The 24,793-nt window shown below is 31.2% G+C and overlaps 2 protein-coding genes across 4 annotated transcripts; both read left to right on the top strand.

Moving 5' to 3' along the window:
• The first annotated feature begins 1,934 nt into the window (after positions 1 to 1,934).
• LOC108344177 (serine/threonine-protein kinase PBL34) lies at positions 1,935 to 5,814 on the top strand. Of its 3 annotated transcripts, XM_052873358.1 has the most exons (7): positions 1,935 to 2,413; positions 2,869 to 2,935; positions 3,306 to 3,625; positions 3,726 to 3,861; positions 4,546 to 4,679; positions 4,757 to 4,880; positions 5,067 to 5,814. In XM_052873358.1, exons 1-7 carry the CDS (start codon positions 2,405 to 2,407, stop codon positions 5,513 to 5,515), a joined length of 1,239 nt encoding a protein of 412 aa, XP_052729318.1. In that variant the 5' UTR covers positions 1,935 to 2,404; the 3' UTR covers positions 5,516 to 5,814. The 3 variants fall into 3 exon arrangements, with proteins under 3 accessions (XP_052729318.1, XP_017438141.1, XP_017438131.1); XM_017582652.2 differs by lacking the exon at positions 2,869 to 2,935 and having other exon boundaries at positions 1,935 to 2,341; XM_017582642.2 differs by lacking the exon at positions 2,869 to 2,935 and having other exon boundaries at positions 1,936 to 2,413.
• Positions 5,815 to 19,575: 13,761 nt separating this feature from the next.
• On the top strand, positions 19,576 to 24,793 carry LOC108339633 (uncharacterized). The gene is made up of 8 exons (XM_017576830.2): positions 19,576 to 19,664; positions 19,768 to 19,987; positions 20,192 to 20,338; positions 20,419 to 20,473; positions 20,567 to 20,674; positions 22,628 to 22,712; positions 24,241 to 24,298; positions 24,597 to 24,793. The coding sequence occupies exons 1-8, from the start codon at positions 19,576 to 19,578 to the stop codon at positions 24,603 to 24,605; spliced, it is 771 nt and encodes a 256-aa protein (XP_017432319.2). The 3' UTR covers positions 24,606 to 24,793.

Genomic DNA, 24,793 nt, shown 5'->3' with positions numbered 1-24,793 from the left:
CAGCTGATTTGCAGGATGAGAGAGTTTTCCAATATTCTCTCGTATGCGAAGATTTGCACAGATTTACTCCCATTGTCAGTTTTACCCTTATATACAAATGTTGGAATGTAATATTTAGAAGGGATGAATTAATAATAATAATAACAATAATAATAATAATAATAATAATAATTATTATTATTATTATTATTTTTATTATTAATATTATTATAATAATAATTATTATTATTATTATCATTTTATTAAAATAATTTTTTTTAAATATTAAAATTAATTTTTTACTCTTTATAAATCTTTTTACAATTAAATATAACATTAAAAATTATCATTTTATATTACATTAAAAACTAGGAACATTTTGGTAATCTTTAATTTCTACCAATTAAACAAATTTTTTAAATCTATCACATCAATCAAATCTTACACTAATGTTTACACTAATTCTCATAAACTTTACTTCCAAATCTACTCTCAATTTCCTATAAATCCACTCAAAAAAACAACTAAAAAATTACCCTCAAATCCACTCAAATTCATTCGAATAATTTCCCCCAAATATATCTAAAAGAATAAAGCCTTAGTCTCTGTTCGTTTGGATAGATTTGGAGGAGATGATTTGGGGTAGATGATTTGAATGGATTTGAGTGGATTTGAGGGTAATTTTTTAATTGTTTTTTTGAGTGGATTTGTGGGTAATTGAGAGTGGATTTGGAAGTAAAGTTTGTGAGAATTAGTGTAGGATTTGATTGATGTGATAGATTTTAAAAATTAGTTTAATTGGTAGAAATTAAAGATTACCAAAATGCCCCTAGGTATAAAAGTAATATAAAATGTTATATTTAATTGTAAAAATGTTTATAAAAAGAATTATGAATAATTTATAAAATTAATGTTTAAAAATTATAAAAATTAAATAATCAACTTATTTTTAATAAATTAGAAAATATAATATACCTAATTTTATTAAAATATACATCTTTTTAAATTATAATATTAAAATAATTATAAAAAAAACTGAAAAAATATATATTGCGTAACCGGTTACACGTTCGCGTAACCGGTTACGCGTTACGCGTTCGCGTAACCGGTTACGCGTTACGCGTTCGCGTAACAGGTTACACGTGTGGAAGCAAAATTATTCTTCTCTGTAACCGGTTACACTCTGCTGTAACCAGTTATTAATGTGTTATTTTTGGCTGAAGCAAATGAGTATATCAGTCTTTCCCTCATAAATCATCGCAAATCCTCACACATTTACGAGATGAGCTGAACAGTGAAATCCCGTAAATCAGCGAATATCCGTTTTACTAAATCTGCACAAATCCACCAAAACGAACGACCTTGCTTTTGAAAATTCGTCCGCGATAATTCACATGAATAGTGCTTTCCCTCCAAACGAAGACAGCCTTGATGATACATAATTCAGGCATGTGACTTATATACTAAAGCAGGAAAAAATTATTCTATAAATTTCTCTGTTTCAAATAAAATCACAACGGAAACAAAAACAGGCAAATTACAACATAATCATTGGAACAGTTGAGCAGCAAAATTTGTTGTCTACTGTGACACGTAACATCATAATCTTTGCGGGCACATTATTCAAATCTAATACGAACAACATTATCTTAAAAACTGATTGATTGACAATACAAAAAGTATTTATATTAATACGCACAAAAATTAAAACCCATTGTAAAACTTTGATAATTAAATATGTGGACAAAAAACAAAATGATGAAGTAAATTAAGAAATTGTTGCAAAAGTTATAATTCATAACAGACAGTAGAAGAAAAGGTGGAAATATAATGTTAAAGAAACATAAAGTAAAAATACATGGTTCTGTGTAATGAATAAAGAAAAGTATGCGTATCAGCTGTTTGAAAATATGTGGTACTTGTTTTGTGGGTATAAAAGGTTGATGAATGAATGAATGGCGGTGAAAGGCACGAAGGAGGCACTCCAAAAAAATGCTAAAACTTTGTTGGACATGAGGTTTTATGTTGTGTTTTGGTAATTTCAAGCACAAAGGTAAAAACAGAGGGTGAGAGAGAGAGAGTGTGTGTGAGAGTGTCCCATTCCCATCCCCCACACAAAAGGTGGTGGGAAAAAAGTTCTTTTTGTACACACTGCGATGATGGCGATGATGATGCCTGCAATCTCCAACACAAACACAAACACCATCTCTTTCTCTTCTCTCTCTCTTATCATTCTCTTCTTTCTTTGAAGCCAACCATGGTTAACATCTTCTCCCTCAGTCCGTGATTAATATGAAAGTTGTGAGCATGGAGACAGAGAAGAAGTGCGGTTGCTGGGCTGTCCTTAAACGCGGTGTTAGAGGTGCGTGCAAACCTTCAGCTTCCAGAGACTCTGCTAACACTATCCCTCGTACTAGTCTCGTTTATGATGCAGGTACATACACAACACAACATAACAAACAACTTTTTTCCACCTTGGAGAATTCTTCATCTTCATTATGAATCTCAACCACTATATTGTTTAGTGTCACTCCTCTCTCTCTCTCACCACTGAATGAAGTTTCAAGTTTGGCCACACCCCATGAGTCTCTTCTCTGCTTTTGTTTACTTTCTTCTTTTCTGAAGCTTAAAGTTTCTTCTTCCTTCTAATTCGGAAATAAAAGTTTGTGGTTTTGCAGTACCTTATTTAGAATTTGGGCCTGACTTATCCCCGACAAACTTGATTTGTAAACGGAGAGATGCATAAGCTATATAAGCTCTTATTAGGCACAGTCTTTAGCCAATGTAGGACTTGATTTTTTTGAAATACCTGATTCTGGGTTTGCTTGAAATCATGGAGTTTTCTGGAATGGTTATTTTTTTATATAAAAAATGAACTTTCTGTGGCAGGCATTTTTATGGAGTTTAATTATGACGTGGGTAGTTAAAAAGATGGATCTTTTTCAGCTTTATCGATGTGCGTTCTCAGAACCCTTTTCTCCATCTTCTTGTTTCAGACACTGTAAGCATAGCTAACTGCATGATTCCTTCGAAGGAACGTGGGGTGGTGCGCAGAGCAAACTGAGCTATCCCCCCTTGTAAAATTCAAAAGGATTTATATTTTTCATTTCCGTAGAGAGTGAATGGATTTTCTGGAATTTGAAGCTTTATAAATTTTGTGCTTGAAAGTAGAAACTAAGGATTTATTTAATCGTTGTGATATGATGGTTTCGATTGCATTGTCAGATCCAAAATCAAGCTAAATCCAATTATCAGAAATCTTATTCATGAAGTATTGGGAATTTCAAGAAGGAAGCCTTCACATTCTTTATTTTTTACTGATGCAGCAAGCGAAACAAGATACCTGAATGCTAGCAATCGAGAACTTTGTCCTCCCCTCGAAGCTCGATTATCTTCTGATAACCCTGATCCCCCACCCCAGGAGAACAAGGCTGCATGCCAGCTCCTTCAATTTTCATTTCAAGAACTTAAAGCTGCAACTGGAAATTTCAGACCTGATAGCATTCTTGGGGAAGGTGGCTTTGGTTATGTTTTCAAAGGATGGATTGAGGAAGATGGAACCTCGCCAGCTAAACCTGGGTCAGGGATTACAGTGGCTGTCAAAAGCTTGAAGCCAGATGGCCTTCAGGGCCATAGAGAATGGGTGGTTAGTAAAATATCTGCTTTGGGTTAGTAGATTGGTGTTGTAATGTGATGTTTAGGATAGGTTGGAGATTGAATTGTAACATGACATTTTGTTGATGCAGGCTGAAGTTGACTTTCTTGGACAGCTTCACCATTCTAACCTTGTGAAACTTATCGGTTACTGCATTGAAGATGATCAGCGGCTTCTTGTTTATGAGTTTATGACCCGTGGAAGTCTAGAAAATCATCTATTCAGAAGTTAGTTTCTGCCTTGCCTTTCCTTTCTTTTCTACGTAGAAATTATGAGGACTGCTACATATCTGAGATTATGTGGTAACAGTTTCCAGGTTTCCTGCAAAATCGTTCGATTGCTATTGCTTGAATAATAAACCAAAACTAATGAAGTGATCTGCTTTTGTTAATCTGTGACTTGATGCAACATTGTAGAATTCTTTCTTCACCAGCATATATTTTGCATTTCTTTTTCCCCTTGTAGGAATTATTTACTGGAGCAATTAGTGTGACTTGAATCACAACTGATTATTGTCTTATTTATATAAAAATTAAAATTAGCTAGCAAAATGTTGTCATTTATCATGAAGTGTTCTTGAGTAGTAGCAAATGACTTTATATGTTAAAAGGATAAAATTATGCATTCTGTGGTTATTGAAAATACTCCATAGAATTAACCACACAAAAATATTACTCGAGGATATTAACAGGAAATTTCATGACTTCATACTCTTTCCGTAATCTTTTCTGTATCATCTAATAACTTTTTCTTTTCACTATTTATTTGCCTTCTCCCCTCATTGCTTCCATATTCTTGATGATGATGATGATAGATCTGGCATACCTTACAACTAGTTATTCTGTTCTGGTCCCTTTCCTCTTGATCACGGTATCTAACAATTAAAGTCCCGATTTTGCCACAATGTGAAGGAACCGTACCTCTCCCGTGGCCCAACAGGGTTAAGATTGCCCTTGGTGCAGCAAAAGGATTGGCCTTCCTCCACAATGGTCCAGAACCAGTCATTTATAGAGATTTTAAAACATCTAATATTTTGCTGGATACGGTATGTGGTTACTGAAATAATCCAATCAGTTTCAGAGAAGTTTGTTTTATTACTTATTAACATGTCGTATCTTACAGGAGTATAATGCAAAGCTTTCAGATTTTGGTCTAGCAAAAGCAGGACCTCAAGGAGACAAAACACATGTTTCTACCAGAGTAGTTGGAACTTATGGTTATGCTGCTCCAGAATATGTCATGACAGGTAAGAATGAAACTCTTTAAAGCTTTGGATATGCTGTGGTGAAAGTTGTATTATGGATTACAATTTCTGCTACAGCGCAGACATTAAGGCAGCGCATGTTCATCTATCCAGACACCTGTAGAAGTCTTTCTAAGACCTATGAGAACTAAACAACTACATGATTTTCTGTTTGTTTTCTTTTACCAGGGCACTTGACTGCTAAGAGTGATGTTTATAGCTTTGGAGTTGTGTTGCTTGAGATACTAACAGGAAGAAGATCAATGGACAAGAAGCGTCCGAGTGGGGAGCAAAATCTTGTTTCTTGGGCTAGGCCATACTTAGCTGACAAGCGAAAGCTGTACCAGCTTGTAGATCCTCGCCTGGAGCTAAATTATTCTCTAAAAGGAGTGCAGAAGATTTCCCAGTTAGCTTATAGCTGCCTCAGCAGAGACCCTAAATCTCGCCCCAACATGGATGAAGTTGTGAAAGCGCTGACTCCATTGCAGGGGCTTAATGACCTTGCAATTTTGTCTTATCACTCTCGCTTGTCCCAACAAGGGAGACGGAAGAAGAAAGATGGAACTCCACACATCACATACACACAATCCAAGAGCATGAGGGCCTCTCCTTTGAATACCAGCAAGCAGCATCGGTGAGACGAAAAAAATGGTCCTCTTCTTTATTGCTGGCTTAATCATTGATTGAAACCAAGGTTGGAATGCCTCCTTTGTTGTTGTTGTGTGGAGATGGACATTTCAAGCTTACATATTTTTTGGGTGTTTAAAATATGTCAGGGCCAGAAGAATGAGGAAAGAGTGATGAATGATGATACATTGATTTTATTTGAGCTCTTTTATTAGGGAGCTAACCATCAATATGCAAAGAAACTTGTCATTTGCTTATGCTGTAACTGAGAATTCCCCTGTATGTATATGAAATGCCTCACTTCTCAGAATGTCTTTTTCAGCGACCTGAATCGATTGCATTTTTCACTGGTTATACTACTTTAATTCCAGATTTTATGCATCTTTAAATCTATTGAACCAAATGCCTCACTTCTCAGAAAATTTGTTTGCTACTTATATCTTCAGCAGCATTTATCGTAGTAAGTATTCATTGTATATACTTTTAGGAGATTAAGGCCACTAAAAGCAAAGTTGTTCAACATCTTCTATTGTTTGGACAGATACTTGTTGCAGGCCAGTATATGTCCGATTCTATATTCCAATTGGGTAATGTTAAAGAAAAATATCCACGCGAATCAGTATATATACTTGATACCAACATTGATAGCATATATGTCTTTGTGCATAGCATAACTGTCTGTGGACTGTATTGTGTTAATATCTGTCTTGCTTGATAATTTGAAATGGAAAAAGGAATCTGAATTTGCTTTAATTTATTCGTTATTGTAAGAAAGGTAGTCACAAAGTTTCCTTTTGATATCAAAGCAGCAATTATATATAGAATCTGCTTACCGTCAGTAATTTGAAACTTATGCCATTCCTAGCATCAATCATGCTGTAATCTTTCGTAAGCTCGCACCGTTCCTTTTGAAGATGCCTGGCATGAGAGAATAGGTTTCTGTTCTTTTTTATGGGCACATGATTAGGCTTTTTTCTTTTCATTGATTTGACATTATAGATAATAAAGGTGTCCCGACCAAATTGAGAATACTTTGATAGACCATGTTGCCCCCATCTCTATAGTTTTGTCACATGCAACTCATCCATTGCTCAAATTAGAAAAATCAAGACAAAATTTCGAGGCTTAACAGTGAGGAATTCACCTTGGTAATGATGACACGGGATTTAAGTTTATGATTGTGCGTATAATGCTAACTAGCAACCACACATCACCAATTTTCTCATACAACAATTACCTTTAAAGAACAATTTCTCACACTGAACTTTTATTCTTGGCCAAAGAAGTTTTTGAAACACAATGCTCTTGCAACTTCAAGTTGTTTGGTGCATACCCTTTTTGGTACAAGTTTTCTTGATTTTCACAAATACCCTTTTAAATCAATATTTTCTCTCAAAAAACAGTGTCCAGCACAGAGTTGATCTGATCATGGATCATGGAGGTGTATGCCTTTTGACAAAAGAAACTGAGACATGTATGTACTACTTACTCACCCCTGGTAGCAAGATTCTTAAGGTTACAACTTACAATATTTACCTCAGCAAGATTAGAGGTCTGAGACAGGACGCATGCTTGGTAAAAAACAGGTAAACATCCTCGTTAACTGGGGACAAATGAATAGTACAATGGCAACCCAATCACTGTTATAGGCCCTGCCAAAAGTCTGTGATATATCTTTATTATAGTTGTTAAAGCTACACTTACAAAATCCAATTCATTTCCTGCACGAAAGAAACCCAGTGAATACCATATCGTGACAAGAAGATAGAAAAGTAAAAGGCAGGAAAACCAGCAATAATGCCTTCTCAGTGGTTACTTAGGTGGCGACGAAAACTTTTTTCTCTCCCCTTATTATACCAGCATGTGCATATCCAAGATAGTGGCAAGAAGATTCACTGGGCAATTATTTAACCTGTGTGTACTCAAATCATAAGTAGGCATGGTTTAAGACCAAAACACATTACCTAATTAATATATCAGCATGCATATTAATATGATCATTCAAATATTGGACTAAATATCTACCAATCTTTGACCTTATCTTGTCACTATTAGGATAAACCAAATGTATCTGTATAGTCCATTATTGACACTATGCATTGGTCCTTCAGGTAAACAAAAAATTAGGCTCCAAATACAGTTAGCTAGGGTGGGTTGGACCAGGAAGCAGTGTGAGTGAGAAAACTAACACTAACACTGCAATCAAACAAACGATGGGAAAAAAAATGTAACATAATGATACCAGATTCCCCTCCTTGCTTTTCTGAAACAATGAGCTTCTGGTTATACGGTTCAATGGGCAAAACTCCTTATCTATTATTACTGTTCTTTCCTTTTCCCCCTTTAAGAAAAAAATTGTCAGAATTGTGCATCATTTCTTTGTTCTTGTAAGATAGTCCATATCCTCTGGTACGTGCCAGTGTGTTTAAAAAATAAAACATTTATACATGTTGATGATGTTTAGTTCCCAGAAAGTTCATTGGAATCTTATCATTTTAAACTAAAATTAGACCCTTGTTGCCATATATATCATGATTATGACTTTCTGCAAGAACTTCCAAAGTAAGTAGCAACCTTCTTGTTTGAGGGTCAATCTGGTTAATGCCCATGACCTTGAGAGAAACTATGTTACAATAACATATACTAATGTTTGTGGGCTTCAATGTGATCAAATGTAATCATTCATGTTTCATTGGGTTTGGGTTCAACTGGGTTTTATCTGTAGGAACATGTTTTAAACCAACTCTACTTATTCGATTTTTGTATTGCTCAACCTTTTTCTTTAACAAAATTTCCTATTATCTAGGTAAAGTTTTAAAAAACAAAATTACAAATTTAAGTCAGGTGATCATTTTAAATTGGTGGTAACCTAGTTAACAAATTTACTAATTTTTTTCCACAATGAGTTGGACATTTAAATGATAACTTTATTTTCTTTTTATCTTTTATATGCGTACATTTAATTTAAAAAGTTGATTTATATTATTATAAACTAATTATAAATATGTTAAGTAATTAATTAGAAACACTTGGTTTATATTTTATAATTATAATAGTATTGTTTTTAAAAGTAAAAGTTAGATATTTATTTATTTCAAAATGAATAGTTACTTTTTAATGATAAATTTTAAATGCTTTTTTTTTTGCTCAAGTTAATCTTTTCATTATAACCGGTTTATTAATGTGATTCAAAAGAGTTAAACAAAACTGAAAAAATAATGGTTAATATTTAAAATTTTATGTTATTTTCAAAATAACCGTAAAATGTAGAAAATAATTTAAAATTTGCATTAATCGAAAGTAATATACATAATATTTATTACTTTTTAGATTAAAAATGTTTATTGCATTAATTAAAGTTATTGATGTGATTTATTGAAATTTATTTATTTAATTATTGATTTAAAATCCATTGAAATGTGTATATTTATTTTTTTCTCCTTTTTTTAAATTAAAAGTTAAAAATAATATTGAAATTAATTATGAAAAAATCTTAATTAATTTTTCATAAATATTATAATATATTTATAACTTTCATTCTCCATCTAAGTTATCATAATTAAGCATTTAAATTTAGTAAATTGAACACTTTATTTTATTCATTTATGTCGAGGAATTTAGCTTTTTTCTAATATATGAAATTTAAAATATAAAATCATTTTCGTAAAAGATATCATAGGTTTACGGTTACCAATCTATATTTTTACTTAGTTTTTAAATAGGTATTTTAACTATGTATATGAAATAATTTTATCATAAATTTAGTATTGCTTTCGTTTTTCTTACTTAATAAAATATTCATATAATAACATGTCTAACATTAACTTATTTAAAATAAGTTATAGTTGACTTGCTTATATAATATTTTTCAATTATTTTATTTTTTAAATTACATAAATAAAACTCACAAGGAATAGTCAATTTTAGCTTAAATAACGATAAAAAAAATTCAAAATTTATTGTTAAAACACAACGAAATACATAAAAAAATAATTAAATATATAAATTTATTTTTAAAATAACAATAGTATAATTAAAAAATATAAATGAAGTGATTTCAATTATATACATTAATTTTAATTTATATGTTTATTATTATTTTACACAAGTATAATATTATATTATATATATATATATAATTAAGAAAATGATCAAGTAACTGCTCTCGACAAACAAAATCCATTTCAATTAAAGATAAATAAAGTTTTCAATTAAATAATTATTTGAAGAAAAACAAATTTTTAGATGAACATTTCTTCATATAATGTCAACCCTACTTTTTAAAACTTATGCTCAAACACCTAAATTCATTAAGAAATTGTCATATTTTGGGTCAAAAACCACCTTCTTTTATATAAATATCAGAAATTCAATTTGCACTTTTTCACAACTTTGAATCTTGATGTAACCACGATATAATTTATTAAATATTTTTTATCTTACAATATTAGATAGTATATACAACTTTTAACAGTTTATTTATTTAATAGTACAAAGTTTTCAAATTAAAATAGATTTTAATATTATATCATAATTCTTAAAAATTGGTTAATTATGAATTTTTCTGCTGCCTCAATTAGGCTAGCAATGAAACTCACACACAAGAAATAATGTTCCTTTGTTTAAACTTAAATCTTAAATATTTAACGTTTACAAAACAAATTTAACTTCTTCAAAAACATTATGTGAGACTTGAAAAACAGTCATAGCAAAACTCTTAAATTTATTGAGAATCCAAAAGACTCTCTCATCAATTTGATTAATATGTTAATAGTACAATAAATGGAAAAGAAAACAGAAGAATAAATTATCTCATAAACTCTGGGTTTTATCCATTGTTGTATTGTGTTTCTGTACATACTATTTAATTAGTTATTTAGATTTAAATAAATAGAAATTTTCTATTTTCTATTATTCTAGCGGAAATTATAATGTTTTTACGAACAAGTAAATTATAATTCTATTTTTTTCCTTTTATCTTTTATCTCATTTTCTTTGTCAACAAAATTATTAACATAAATTTTTCAAAGGTATTTTTCATCAAAATTTCATTTATTCTTATGAATTAATAAAAAGTCATTATCTGATGCATAAAAAAAACGCTTTTATTTTTTACTTTTCTAGCAAATAGTTTATTCCCCTCTTTGAATAGATGCCATAATAATTGTCAAAAGAATTCCAACTGAGTTGATTGAGCAGGCGTATTTGTAATTTCTTTTAAAGTGTGTTCAATTTCAATGAATTATAAAAATGTTACAGTAATGTCTTTTAAAATTTCCAATATAATTAAGAGAAAATATTTTGATGTTATTTTTAAATTGAGTGTTTAATGTATTAAATATATTTATTATGAAATTATTTAAGTCAATATTTTTAAAAAATATTCCAGTTTAAATATGAAGTTATAAAAATATAATGCATTAAATACACAATTACCCAATAGAATAAACTCAAATTGTGTATTTACTATTTGCAATTTCTAAACTATATTCTTCAATTTGTAACTTATACAAAATATACCAAGGAAAGTAAATTTGTTAGAACAACATGTTGTTTGAAGATATAATTTGAATCAATTAGTGTTGTCAAAATGAGTTGTAACCTATGAATCACTACAGATTTAAGTCCCGTTGGATTTAAAAAAATATATAATTTTTTTTAATTATATTGTAGACAGTGATAAAGAAGAAGATGTTTCAAGAGAAAAAATTATTATAAATTTATCTATTCAAGATTCTAATATTATAAATGGAAAATTAATAAAAAATTATCAATATTAAAAACTTATTTGTTCGTCTTTTGTACATGTTTTTTTATTACGCTTGGATTGTATGATACTTTTTTTTATTTTGAATTGTCTTTATTAGAATAAGGTTTATTTAGATTTGAATTACAAAAATTGTAATTTTTTTATTTTAAAAAAATTATAATTAAATGAGCTAGTAAGTAAACCTATTTAACCCACCAACACATGGTGGATCGATCCAGGTTTGAACTTTTTCAGCTAATAAGTAAGTCGGGTTTAGTTGACTCACTATGTGACCAACTCGTAGTGGACCGAGCTGTATTACGCATTTTGACATCTCTATAATCAATCATGTTACCAATATTGGTTTACAAAGTTAAAATATTAGTGACACATTTCCTTAAAACATAAAGCATTTATGTTGTTTTTGAAAAAGATCAATAATCAAAATATTTATTGATTGCATTTTATTTATTTTTAATATTACCATACATTGTGAATAAAAAATAACTAATCTTCTAACTTTTATTAAAAATAGTAACTAATATCATCTTAAAATTTATAAATAATATATAAATAAATAATGAATAATATCATTTATGCCTCGTATTATATCCTAATCATGTTAAAAGTTTTATGTTGTCAATCAATAGAAGAATCATCATTTACATGAATTTTAATGTAGTTATTGTAAAAAATGATAAACTTATCATATGCAACAAATTATTATTGAATAACATTGTAAAAACTCTTTATATTATCAAAACATAAATTATTTATTCTTAAGAAATTAATTTAAATAAATAACCAATTAAGTTATAATATTGGTCTAAAAATTGATACTATGTTTTAAATTATAAATACTTTTAAGACAAAATGAGAAGTTTAAGGAAATTTTTTATTAATTTTCACTCAATTTTAACAATGTTTGTATTTGAAAGGCCCACTTCTTAAAACTAGTATGATACATATAGTTGGATGAACAACCATCCAACTTAACAACATTATTAATGAATAATTTTGAAGTAAAACATTACATTACTATAATCACAAATTCAAACCAAAATCGTAAAAAATAAATTAATTCTATGCTATATTAATTAAAAAATCAACTACACAGAACAACATAATAATAGAGTTCCAGAAAATCAGGGAAAATGATTTTAATTGATCATTAACAAATATACACTTTGTATAATAAATTTTTAATTGATCAATTAAGAGTTCAATTATAATAAAATTTATTTACATTTAAAAATAATATTAATTTAAGTCATCCTCATGCATATTCAACGGTAAACGGTCAACCAATTCAAACCCCTAGAAAGAAAACTAAAACACCTTCTAATCAAATCAGACCCACTATATATAAAAGGAAAAAAAGTAATCACTTTGTAACCAAATTTGACTTTTCATAGTTTATAATTTCTCAATTCAATTTGTTTTAAATGGTTCCATTTTGAAAATCCATCTAAAAGTAATTAACCTTCAATAAACTCATTTTTCCTATTTAATGTTTCTCTTATATAATGTGGAATTTAACCATTAATCACATAGAAAGATGTACATGAAGGGGAATAATTACATTCCAATAACTGACATTTATGAGCCACAGAAACAAATGAAAAAGTGATGGGAAAAAATAATTTCAAAGTGTAAGGCCCCGTTTTTTAATGTCTATCTGTAGTAACTATCATTCTTGTCCATCCATGAATCATTACTAATCTCCCCCAAAGCCAAACAGCCCCCAGCCACACTTGAAGGACTCAAACATGGAAACTTCAATTCACCGTTATATCACTTATAACATCAATCACTTATCATTAGCCCCATCCAGGACCTTGATTTTCACTGCAACCAGCTACTCTAATAAAACAAGTTAATCTTTGGTCTCCCAAAAAACAAACACTTCTTTTCATTTTCAAATTAATTTGTCTAAACCAGCTCTATCAAAACAACTTATAGCACTGTTCTTAGTTCAACTTAAACAGCACCCCAAACCAATCATCAAACACCTATGCTGTGTTAACGAACTGTTCATCACACATGCAACACAAGACCAAGTCTTTATCGCAAATATTAAATTAAATTAAAAAATCATCAACTTTGACAAAAGAACTGAACACTGTTGGGCAAACAGTTCTTCTTACGTCCCACTAATCGCATTCAGAAGCACTTTGGATCGTCAAAATACTATAAAATGGTTTAGTTTGGAAGCTGATCAGACGACAAATTTAGTCTCTTGTATTCCAGTTTATCGATATCTAACTATTCAAACTGACACGAGATAGCCTCGATCTTTGTCCACTTTATCATTGTTTAATATCTTAAAATCCGATGGTTGCCAAAGGGGAAAAATGAAATTGAAATCCTATGCAGATAATTCATGAAGTTCACATTAAATATGAGGATGAAGAACAAAAATGAATATACGCTGTGACTTTTTTATTTTAATTAATCAAATGCGAAGACATTCAGAGTGAATAGTTAACTACCAAACTTTCGTTAAACAAAAATAAGGATGAAAATGGACATGATATATATGCATGGCTAAACTACATAGATCACTTCTCCGTTTAGCGTTTGTCTCATACTTTATGTCGGATCACCTTGATATTAATGTAGATGAGAAGATCACAAGGGAGAACACACACAGATGCAATAAAATCTGGTCTCAGGTTTTCTAATCAAAATATCATACCAGAAAAGCAAGCACCAAATCAAGATCGATCTTATAGATAAATATTCTTACTTACCTGTAGTGATAATCGCGATGTTGCACTTGAGTTAGAGCTTCTCTGGATTTACTGGTAGCAGCAACTGGTTTCAGTCAAAGATTGGACCAACCAAGAGGGAAATGTTTGTTTATGACAACCTTAATCAACGTTGGAAGTAATATTCTGACGAGAGAATCTGATGAGTTGTGATGAGCTGGAAAGCAACAATGAGGGGGACTCAGCAATGATAAGTGATATTGGCGCGGCTCAATCTGAGATCGTATTTTACTGCTTCTACATGTAAATCCGTCTTCGGATTGAACCTCACCAACATCGCTTTCTCTGCCTCCCATATCACAGACACTATCATCCATCATTTCTCTCTTGTATCAGATGAAAAACATGCACATAATCAGCACAAGTTGATCCCAGCAGTATTATATCGTTCCGCCATGATATGACTTATTGAAGATCCATGACAGAAGTGGGGGGTAATGAAAATTTCAAGCAGTTGGATAGCTCTCTAGCTAATAGCCTATCTACCAAAAAGGAAGAAAAAGGCGTTTCAACATTAAACAATATCCCCTAGGGTCCCATTTTGCACCTAATCACAATTATTGAATGTCCTTGTTGTAAGTAAAGCATGAATATGAAATGCGACCATGATGGTGGAGCTGGAGGAAGAATGCAGTGATATAAGGTTGGTTGATGTTTAGGAACATCACTATACTTACCACACAAATTAAATTCGAGATGGGAGTCGCTATCAATGCTTCAGGTGCAACTATATATGCGCTAGCAGCATGCCTAAATGAAAATTAATAAAGTGGAAAGCACAAAACCCATAAATAGATTTATATTCCTACCAAACAGAAGTGGGTTCTCCACATTCCAATCACGGGTATATCAAAAACTGAGAAATAGACAAAACGCAAAGGCGTGTTTTATTAAGTCACTTTTGCTTTGGTAATAAGTCGAGATATCTTACATATAGCTATAGAACACTATCATTTCTACGTAGATAACGATATCAGGTAGAGGGTTTAGAGGGACCTATATAGGTCATACATGTAGCATATATTCATGCATGGCTTCCAAAATAAACAAAAGAAAAAGGAATGGCTTATTAGTGTTGAATGACATGTATGAGTAGCAAAATGAAATGTAAAGGAATTGAAATGTGGGATTCTATGTAGAGAAAGAGTGAGAGAAGGATAGAGAAGATATGAGATGTGGTGGAGAAGCAGAGAATGTATATACTGGTAGGTTTTGCCTCGGGATGGGAAGGTGAAGATGGTGAGTGGAATGATGTCAAGGGGGAGCAACACTTACTTTAGGGTTTGTCATGCTTAGTTTGCACTCAATAAAATCAAGCTCTTCTGTCTTTGCGCATGCACCTGAAATATTCTTCACACACACACACACACAATATGAAACACATCCCAAACAACTCTTTTAGTTGTGCCCTTTCTTTCTAGCATTAATTATTGTTTTTAACTAGGACCCTTTTAGATCATGCTTGCATTTGATTATGCTTTTCGCAAGAGAGAATAAGATAGTTGGCTTATATGTACCCTGGCTGGAGGAATACAAATCATGGTTTCCTAAATATCCACCCAACACTATTTAAATGGAGATAATCATAAATCAAATTGAATCAGTTCTTTTCTATCTCTGATCAATGCCGTCTATAATCTCACATTTATTTTCCCTTTTCTTTCAGAAATATGCAAATCTGATTAACTAGTTTAACTACCCTTTCTGTTATTTGCACGATCTTCTTGAATCACAAAATGCTTACCATCTTGCATGGCACATCCCGTGGAAACTTTAGTGACCAACCTGTCTCTGGCATACAATATCTGCAACATGGTACTTTTTGGTAATATACATTAATTAATTAAGTATTATAAGCATTAGTAAACAAAGTTATTAATATATGGTCAAATTGTGCGTTGGTGGGAAGAGAGAGAGATTCGCATATATAAAATATAGATTGGGAACAGAGTGCAGAATGTCAGCGAAGGGATATGTCTAGAGAGAAGTTTGAGAAGTATAGAGTTTGCAATATTTGAAACAAAGAAACAGAAGAAATAGAAACACGCAACAAGGAAAAAGGCGCGCGGGGACACCGGCGCCAAAGGGGGCCTGCCTTGAACCTGCACTAGGAGACACTCTCCTTGGGTTTTGCTTACAACTTTCTCTTTTCCTCTTCATTCTTTTCCACTTCCTCTTATTCTTGCTTTTCCCTTTTTCTTTCATTTTTATTTGTTTTCCATGTATTCTTCCCTCCATTTCAAGCTTTCGGGAACTGTAAAAGACCCTTTCATCAAACAGTTTTGCATTTTTTTTCTGTACGAGGTAAAAGAAAGGATTGAGGTAGAATTAAAAAACCAAAAATATCACCAACAAAGTTAAACAAAAGTAACAGTAAATAGTGCATGCATTGATGATATAAAACTTTTACAATTATTCGACTACAAAGTGTCATGGGTAGCCACATATAATCAAAGTTTGTTAATTTGCATGGTAAGATAAATTTACTGTAATAAAAAACAGTAACTTTGTTTATGATCAGTAACCTTTATTACGTGTATAATTTCCCTCTTGTTCTTCTCATGTGACCTCAAAATGTTAAATGATCATTGTTCTTGAAAGAATACCCCTGTGTATCTCTCTCTCATGATTTGTGGCGATAAGTTGGCGTGCCACTGGCCAAACATATTCCCCCACGCCTTAAACCATTCCCATATTTCTCATTTCTTTCCTCACCAGATCCTAGGACTTTCCATTCCAACTCCTCTTTCTAGGGTTTGTTAAAGACTGAGGGATGGTCAAAAGGTACCTATAGCTTGCTCATGAACTCTTGGGCCTTTCGTTTCTTATAAGTACACATAATATTCTAGACTCGTGCATGTATATGGTTGAAGTGCCAAAAGTTCTGCTGGGGAAACATAAATTCCTCAATGGTCAGAAGAAGTCAGAAAGAATATGCTGCTATTTCAAGTCTTTTACTTTTTTCTTTTTCATTTCATGAAAAGGGTCCCCAAGGTGGATAATGGACAAGGACACCCAGCCATTTTCTTATTATAACTGAGATTTCTAAAAGCCTTCATGGCAAGGGACCTGTTGGCCCTCCTCCAATGAGGAAAGCTAACATGCTTTCTCAAGTCTTACTGTTCAAGGGAATATTTCAGTCACTATATATGCTTTTTGCGTATTTAAAAGAAAAATCTTTTTCTTGTTATGATGCTGTTCTCTTCAAACTTTGACTCTTCTTTCTGTTTGATAAGGTCTTCTTTCTTTTTTGTGTGGGGGGAAACTTTGTTCTTTAATAAATCCTTCATGTCGTTATCCATATCCCATATTGTTTTTTCTAATATATTTTAAAACAATTTAGGTTAACTATTAGCTCTGTTCTCATTAAAAAAAGCAATTTTTTCTTTTACTTTTAAATATAAATAATTTGTAATTACTTTTACTTATTTTTAAGATGTTTTAACTTTAATTCATCTACTAAATATTTTAGGATAAAGACATTAAATTGGTTTTTTTATAAATGAAAATGAAGGTAAATCGTTTTTAAGAAATTAATTAATTAGATAGCTTAAAATAAAAAATCATTAGAAATTGCATTAAAAATACATTGAAAATCACAATAAAATGTATTCACGATATAAAAAAAATTATCCATTTTAAAACTTCTAAACAATATCTTTGGATAATATTTTGTCTTTTCTAAATACTAGGATAATGCTTCATATTTTATTTTTAACTCATATTTATCTTTTAATTATGAGTAACTTTATTTATTTTTTATATATTTAGAGGCACATACTAGTAGTTGAATTTGAATTTAAGAGAAAATTTGAATGAAATAGAACCCCTGAGGAAGTTTTTGATGTATTGTGTTAAGGGTAGGAAAGTAGGTATAGTAGGAAGATGAAGATATGTTAATGAGGGAAGAATTTGCATCGAAAAAAGGTAAAAGGAAATAAAGAAGTTAGGGAAGGTTTGGAATATGACGGATAAATGTTTCAGCTATGCATGGCAACGAAGTCAAGGTTAGTTGTCTGTTTGCGAAGACAGTAAAGACACGCCAACTTCACTTGCTTACCCTTTCTTGTCCCTCTCTTTCCTTCCTTATCATGCACAATTTCTCTTTCATTACCCTTAACTTCCTCCCATGGCAGGAAAAAATTAAAACGAGAAAGGACATATGAGTATAGAACATGGTAGAACATAAATATATATCATGTTTGTGGGGAAATGTGAAATTGTGTAAGTGTTTTGGAAGATAAAAGTTCTACAAATATTCGCCCAATTTTTAACCTGTGAAGTTATTAACCAGATCCATACACTTAAATTAAATATTTTAGTAAGGGTGTTACTCCCTACACCACCACACATTGCTTCTTGTACCACCACACTTTTTTTAAATTCCAAAATTATCTTTTATATCTTAAAATCTCCTACACCCCTCCTTTTTCCTTAGAACAGACGTCGACATCCGTTGTAGAAAAAATTCTTCAACGGATGTGGGACATCCGCACATCCGTTTAGTTTTTTTTTTTTAAATTTTTAGATTTTTTAAGTTTTTAAATTAATATATAAATATTATTTAATTTTTTTAAAAATTATTACTTAACTATTTATAAATTAATTTTATTTTATTTAATAAAATAATTATTATAATTTAATTTATATATTATTATTTTAAATAATAATTAAAATACTTTTAAAATTTTATTAAAATGGATACATCCACATCCGTAAAATTTTTTTCTTTTTAAAGTTTTTAGTTTTTTATTATATTATATTTTAAATTAATATATAAATATTATTTAATTTTTTTAAAATTATTATTTAATTTTTTTAAAATTATTATTTAATTTTTTTAAAATTATTATTTAATTAATTATAAATTAATTTTATTTTATTTAATAAAATAATTATTATTAATTTAATTTATGTATTATTATTTAAATAATAAAATAGTTTTTAAAAATTTATTAAAATGGATGTGGGCAATTCATGAATTTTTTTCTTTTTAAATTTTTAGTTTTTAATTTATTATATTTTAAATTAATATATAAATATTATTTAATTAATTTAAAATTATTATTTAATTATTTATAAATTAATTTTATTTTATTTAATAAAATAATTATTATTAATTTAATTTATATATTATTATTTAAATAATAATCAAAATACTTTTAAAATTTTTTATTGAAACGGATGTGGCAATCCGTTAACGGATCTTGTCACATCCGTTGAAGATTTTTTTTTTTAAGTTTTTAGTTTTTTTAAGTTTTTAAATTAATATATAAATATTATTTAATTAATTTAAAATTATTACTTAATCTTTTATGAATTAATTTTATTTTATTTAATAAAATAATTATTATTAATTTAATTTATATATTATTATTTAAATAATAATCAAAATATTTTTAAATTTTTTTATTAAAACGGATGTGGCAATCCGTTAACGGATCTCGCCACATCCGTTGAAGATTATTATTATTTTTTTAAATAAAAACAATAAATTAAAATATAAAATATGTGAATAGACGGATGTCAACATCCGTTGAAGGTGAAACGGATGTTGACATCCGTTTTAGAGAAGAGTAAAATTGGTATGGAGTGGTGTAAGGAGCATTCGGTGGTGGTGGAGGGAGTAACTGCCTTTTGGTAAGGTTCACAAGACTGCGCTCAAAAACAATGGGCCGGTGGGCCCAAATAATAAAATAATATTAAATGGAAATAATTGGATCCATCTTAGCCGTTGATCTAGCATACTTCATCCATTCAAACAAAACGGTTCCGTACCCGCGTCGAAGAGAAACGGAACGAGTAACAACAACCATCACATTCTCTCCATTCTGTACATTTTCCCGCACCACGGGTTTTTCTTCGCCGCCAAGATATCTCTCGCTTTCGTTCTCGTAGATTTGAGTTCTCTGCGAAATCCTCCATGTCACGGCTTATCCGACGACGCCGCGTCGCAGCAACAAGTACGACTGTCATGTCACGTTCTCATTTCACGAATTCCTGTGACCTGTTTCTTCATTTGATCAATTTGCGTTTCAATCAGAGTTTCCGCGATTCAACTGAATGTTCCGCTCACAAGCTGCCTTTTATTCTTAAATTTAGCTGACTTTACCATTATTTTTTATCTGATTGACTGGGATTACGAATCTGCTAGCGTGATGCTGCAGAGTGACAGTACCAAACAGAGCTCCCCTCGGGACGGTGCCGAATTTGTATTCACGAAGGACAATGTCGCAATTCATCCGACTCAGTCTGCGTCTGAAAGAATCACTGGAAGACTGGAATTGACTAAGCAAAGCTCGTCTTTATTTATGGTAATCTTTGATTTTTTGCAGTTACGTTTTGGTCTTGTATTATAATTAAATTAATGTAAGTGTCTTCTTGCCGCTTTTAGACTTGGATACCTTACAAAGGGCATAGCTCAGCAGAGGCCAGGCTGTCTGATAATGGTAATTTACATTCTGTATGACTTTACTGCCCTGTGCAATGTGATACATATGTTGATCTTGTTTTTTTTTTTTTTTTTTTTCATTCATGCTCAGAAAGAAGCATTTATACCATAAGGGCTGTGCCCTTCGCTGATATCAGGTCCATCCGGAGGCATACCCCTGCTCTTGGGTGGCAATACATCGTTGTTGTTCTATCATCAGGTGAATTACTGTTTGTGAATACAGTGAGTTTTATATTTATAAGTACCTGAGAACATTTGAAGTGTTGACTGATTGCTTTAGCCGTGTATAGCAATGGAAACGTTTATACATAGAAGGCTTCTTGAAGTAGGTGATAGAAGGTGAGAAAAAGAAAGATTTTCTTTCTTGATGCTTGACCTTGAAGTAATTTGAAAGAGCAATTCATTTATTGGTGATTTGAAATTTCTTTGGGTAAAATATCTTGTTTAGATTAGGAAATTTGAGGAAATAGAAATCTTTAGAAGGGATATCAAATAACTAGTAAAATTTGAAATTTTCTCAAAAATATCTTTTTAAAGTTTACTAATATTTATTTAAAGTTTAATTTTAAAATTTTATATTTTAAAATGGAATTTTATTTTAAAAGAAAAGTTTGATTACTTTATTCAGACAAGAAAATTAAAATATAAGTTATTTTAATTACTCTGTCCAAAGAAAATATTTAAAATATCGAAAGAATTCAATTGCATTCAATTCAAATATCATTCATTTCTATTTCTTGAAAATTTAGAAATCTTTTATCCAAACAGAATGTAAGAGTTTATTCCACTCCCACTCAGTGGATTGATCTGTTTATTATAAGAATGGTTGCATATATACTATTTAACTACTATTATTTTCAAGAGAACAGTTAAAATGTGACAACTTCGTAACACAGATACATTGAACTCAGCTAAACACTAACCAAGCTACTTGGAAGGTTAATAAACTGAAAGTACTTTTTTTCCAACGTAGATGAATGTATCTCTCCATGTGATTTACTTTGATGCATGGATGTACGGTTAGTAACTTTTGAAAAGTTTATGAAAAGGGTACTACCAGAGTCTTGTAATATGATAGTTGAAAAATAAGATTGTGTATTTAGAAATGTTGAATAAAATTTTAAGAATGTCATATCTTTCCTTTTCATTCATAGTGGCCTTTCACTATGGGATTTAAATAGAGGAGCAGTGGGTGTAGTTTTCTATAATGCCGATATAAGCCAAAACAGTGCTTGCTTTCGCTACCATGGTATAGGGTTCAAAATTCTACCTTTACTTTTGAAACATTGTTTGTTGTTATTGGGGGTAAAGTATTCATGAATGTTGCATCTTATTTGAACTTGATTCTTCCAGACATTATAGGAGTACTTCGTATCCTTCTTTCTTTAGACTTCTTCTCCAGTTCGCTTTCTGATAATTTTTTGTGTACTTTATTTTGACTTCTTTATTAATTTCATTATTCTGTTTTTGTAGCTCATAGTTTGATGGTGATTATTGTGACTTATTGTTTATCATGAATTTTTTATTTTCTTCGTATTTATATATGTAGTATAAGTTATTTAGTTTGTATTATGGCATTTAAAATAGCAGTCATCCCGCCTCCTGCTATCCTGTTGTAGTGTTTTCAGAGTTAGCTTATACGTGCTCCACTTCCAAGAGTATGTTTTTCATAATACATGTCAGAAAATACAATTACGTTTTCTGTTTTGATTATTTTTCCAATCTTAACGTATTATGATAATTCCTTTTTAAGGAATGGTGCATTTCGTTGCATTTCAACACCATCATGAAGTGTTTTCGCCAAATTTGGTGCGTCCATGCTTGTAACATCAATTTCTATTAACTAAATATGAATATTTGAACCTTTTCCAAGTGTTTGAATACCAAGCTGTGATTTGTACATTCAATCTGTACGCTGCATTTGTATTTATTAAATTGTTGTCTTGTCTTTTTATTTATCTGCCGTTGAACTTAATTGCTGGCTGAGTGGCTGTATGGCCTCCCTTTGAAAGGCTATTATGGCTCATTGGTATTCTGAATAACAATGAGTTGGTAAATAAGATGTTTCTGTTTTCTTGGTGACAGTTGTATCTATGGCAGCTCTAGATATTTGACTCAGTCTATAGCTTATTGTGTGGATAAAATTTTGCAGGACTTGCTTTTCTTCCATTCTATTTATATAGTGGAGGAGTCAAAGAATTATTTGCTACAATAAAGCAGCATGTTCTTCTTTTGAGGTTAGCCTCAGATAGCATGTCTCTACTGATATTTTTGAATTTACTTTTTCATTTGGCATTGTTGATAGTGCCATGGCCAACCTTACGTAGCTAGTTATTCCCCCTGCATTTGTTTTCTATGGATTTATATGATGTTTTTCTTCCACTGTGTGTGAAATTGACTAACCTGAAATTTGGTATTGTTTAAATGTCAGCAAAACGATTTTTGTTTGACATCATTGCGATTATGTGCAAAGCTTAACCATTTTTAGTTATGAGGTAGTGAGAGGTATGTGCCACATTCATGACATCCTAATAAGTGCAGTGTTTATTGAAAGGATGGAGAATCATCATCATGCCCATTTTCTACGCATGTAGATTGTGTTTGGAAATACACACTAGCCTTTTTCTCCTTTGTGCACATCAAGATCACTCTTTAGTGTTGGGTTATTGGACTCCCTTCCTATGTGGAGAATAGGCCCAGATAATGTGGACCATTATGTCTCATTAGGTTAAATAGAGATGGATCAGATTAGTAGGGCACATTAGAGTCATTTGAAGAGAGGCAAAAGCCAAGTGAGAGAAAAAAGAAGAGAGAAAGCCTTTCTTGCATAACCCTAAATCTGCACTTGTGTTTTTGTCGTTGTGAAGTCGTTCACCGTTGGATCGAGTTGATTTTTGTACAGTGGGTTCCAGACATATGGTTCTTCATTCTGACCATTCGGATCGTCAATCGGAGGTCTAGTTTGGGAGAAATAAGTCCCGCACCAGCAGCCCTATTTTGGAGAATTTTCATCTTCTTTGTTCTCATTTGTAAGCATTTGTGCTTATTGAAAATACCATTTGGTATTATTATTATTATTGGAGACTCTTTTTTACCCTATTATTGATTCTAGTGGATTCTCGCAAGAAGGGGAATTGAATTTCCGCTTCTTCATTACTCTTTGCTAAGTTGTCTCCAATAATAATACCAAATGGTATCTTCAATAAGCCAATTTAACTAAGCACAAATGCTTACAAATGAGAACAAAGAAGATGAAAATTCTCCAAAATAGGGCTGTTGGTGCGGGACTGATTTCTTCCAAACTAGACCTCCGATCCGAACGGCCAGAATGAAAAACCATATGTCTGGAACCCACTGCCCAAAAGTCAGCTCGTTCTAATGGTGAACGACTTCACAACGACGAAAACACTAGTGCAGGTTTAGGGTTATGCAGGAAAGACTTTCTCTCTTCTTTTTTCTCTCACTTGGCTTTTGTTTCTCTTCAAATGACTCTAATATATCCTACTAATCTGACTCATCTCTATTTAACCTAATGAGACATAATGGTCCACATTATTTGGGTCTATTCTCCACATAAAAAGGGATCCCAATAGCCCACCATTTAGTGCCGGCATGATTCTAGTAAAACCTTTACAATGCCAGATTCATGATCAAGTTTATTGCATCAAGACAAATAATATTATATTTGCAGCACATTTCTATGATTTCTTAGTCAAGTTTTCATGCAAATTTGTTCTTATAATCTTACTTGTTTACCCAAAGTAGATCTGAAGAAGATGTCAACGTATACATTGTAAATGATGATATTCAGAATAAACTGCAGGTATGGGCGGTGTGATATTCAATTGAGTTTGTTTGGTTTTACTGCTGGATTATAGACTCATTCTATCCTTTGTGGATGAAAATAATGTTCTCCAAAGAACGAAAATTTACATTAGTGATAGAAGATCATAAGCAACTTGCTCCTCTTTTGTCCTCATTCTCACAGTTCAAATGTTAGTAACTTTTTTCTTCTTCTTGCTAGAAGAATGAGATGAATTATAAGGCTTTCTGATAATTGAATATTAAGCCATTTAAATTGGGTTGCTATGTTATTTCTAAACACTTGCAATGACTTCCAGAAGACTTAATCTTCCTTGGAGCTGCCCAGAACTGTTCCCTTGCATGTGGAATTCAAATAAGTCGGGTGTTGAATCCATTTTGAACGAGAGCCAAGAAAGGGCTAATAATGATGTCAATAATGGAAGTTTTAATGTTACTCAGAGATCGTAAACTTATTTGCACTCCTGATTGCTTACAATGAAGATTATTTGAATTC

This window comes from Vigna angularis, chromosome 1, assembly GCF_016808095.1.
Source record: "Vigna angularis cultivar LongXiaoDou No.4 chromosome 1, ASM1680809v1, whole genome shotgun sequence".
In the NCBI taxonomy this organism is placed as follows: domain Eukaryota; kingdom Viridiplantae; phylum Streptophyta; class Magnoliopsida; order Fabales; family Fabaceae; genus Vigna; species Vigna angularis.
This window is presented reverse-complemented; position numbering and strand designations above follow the sequence as displayed.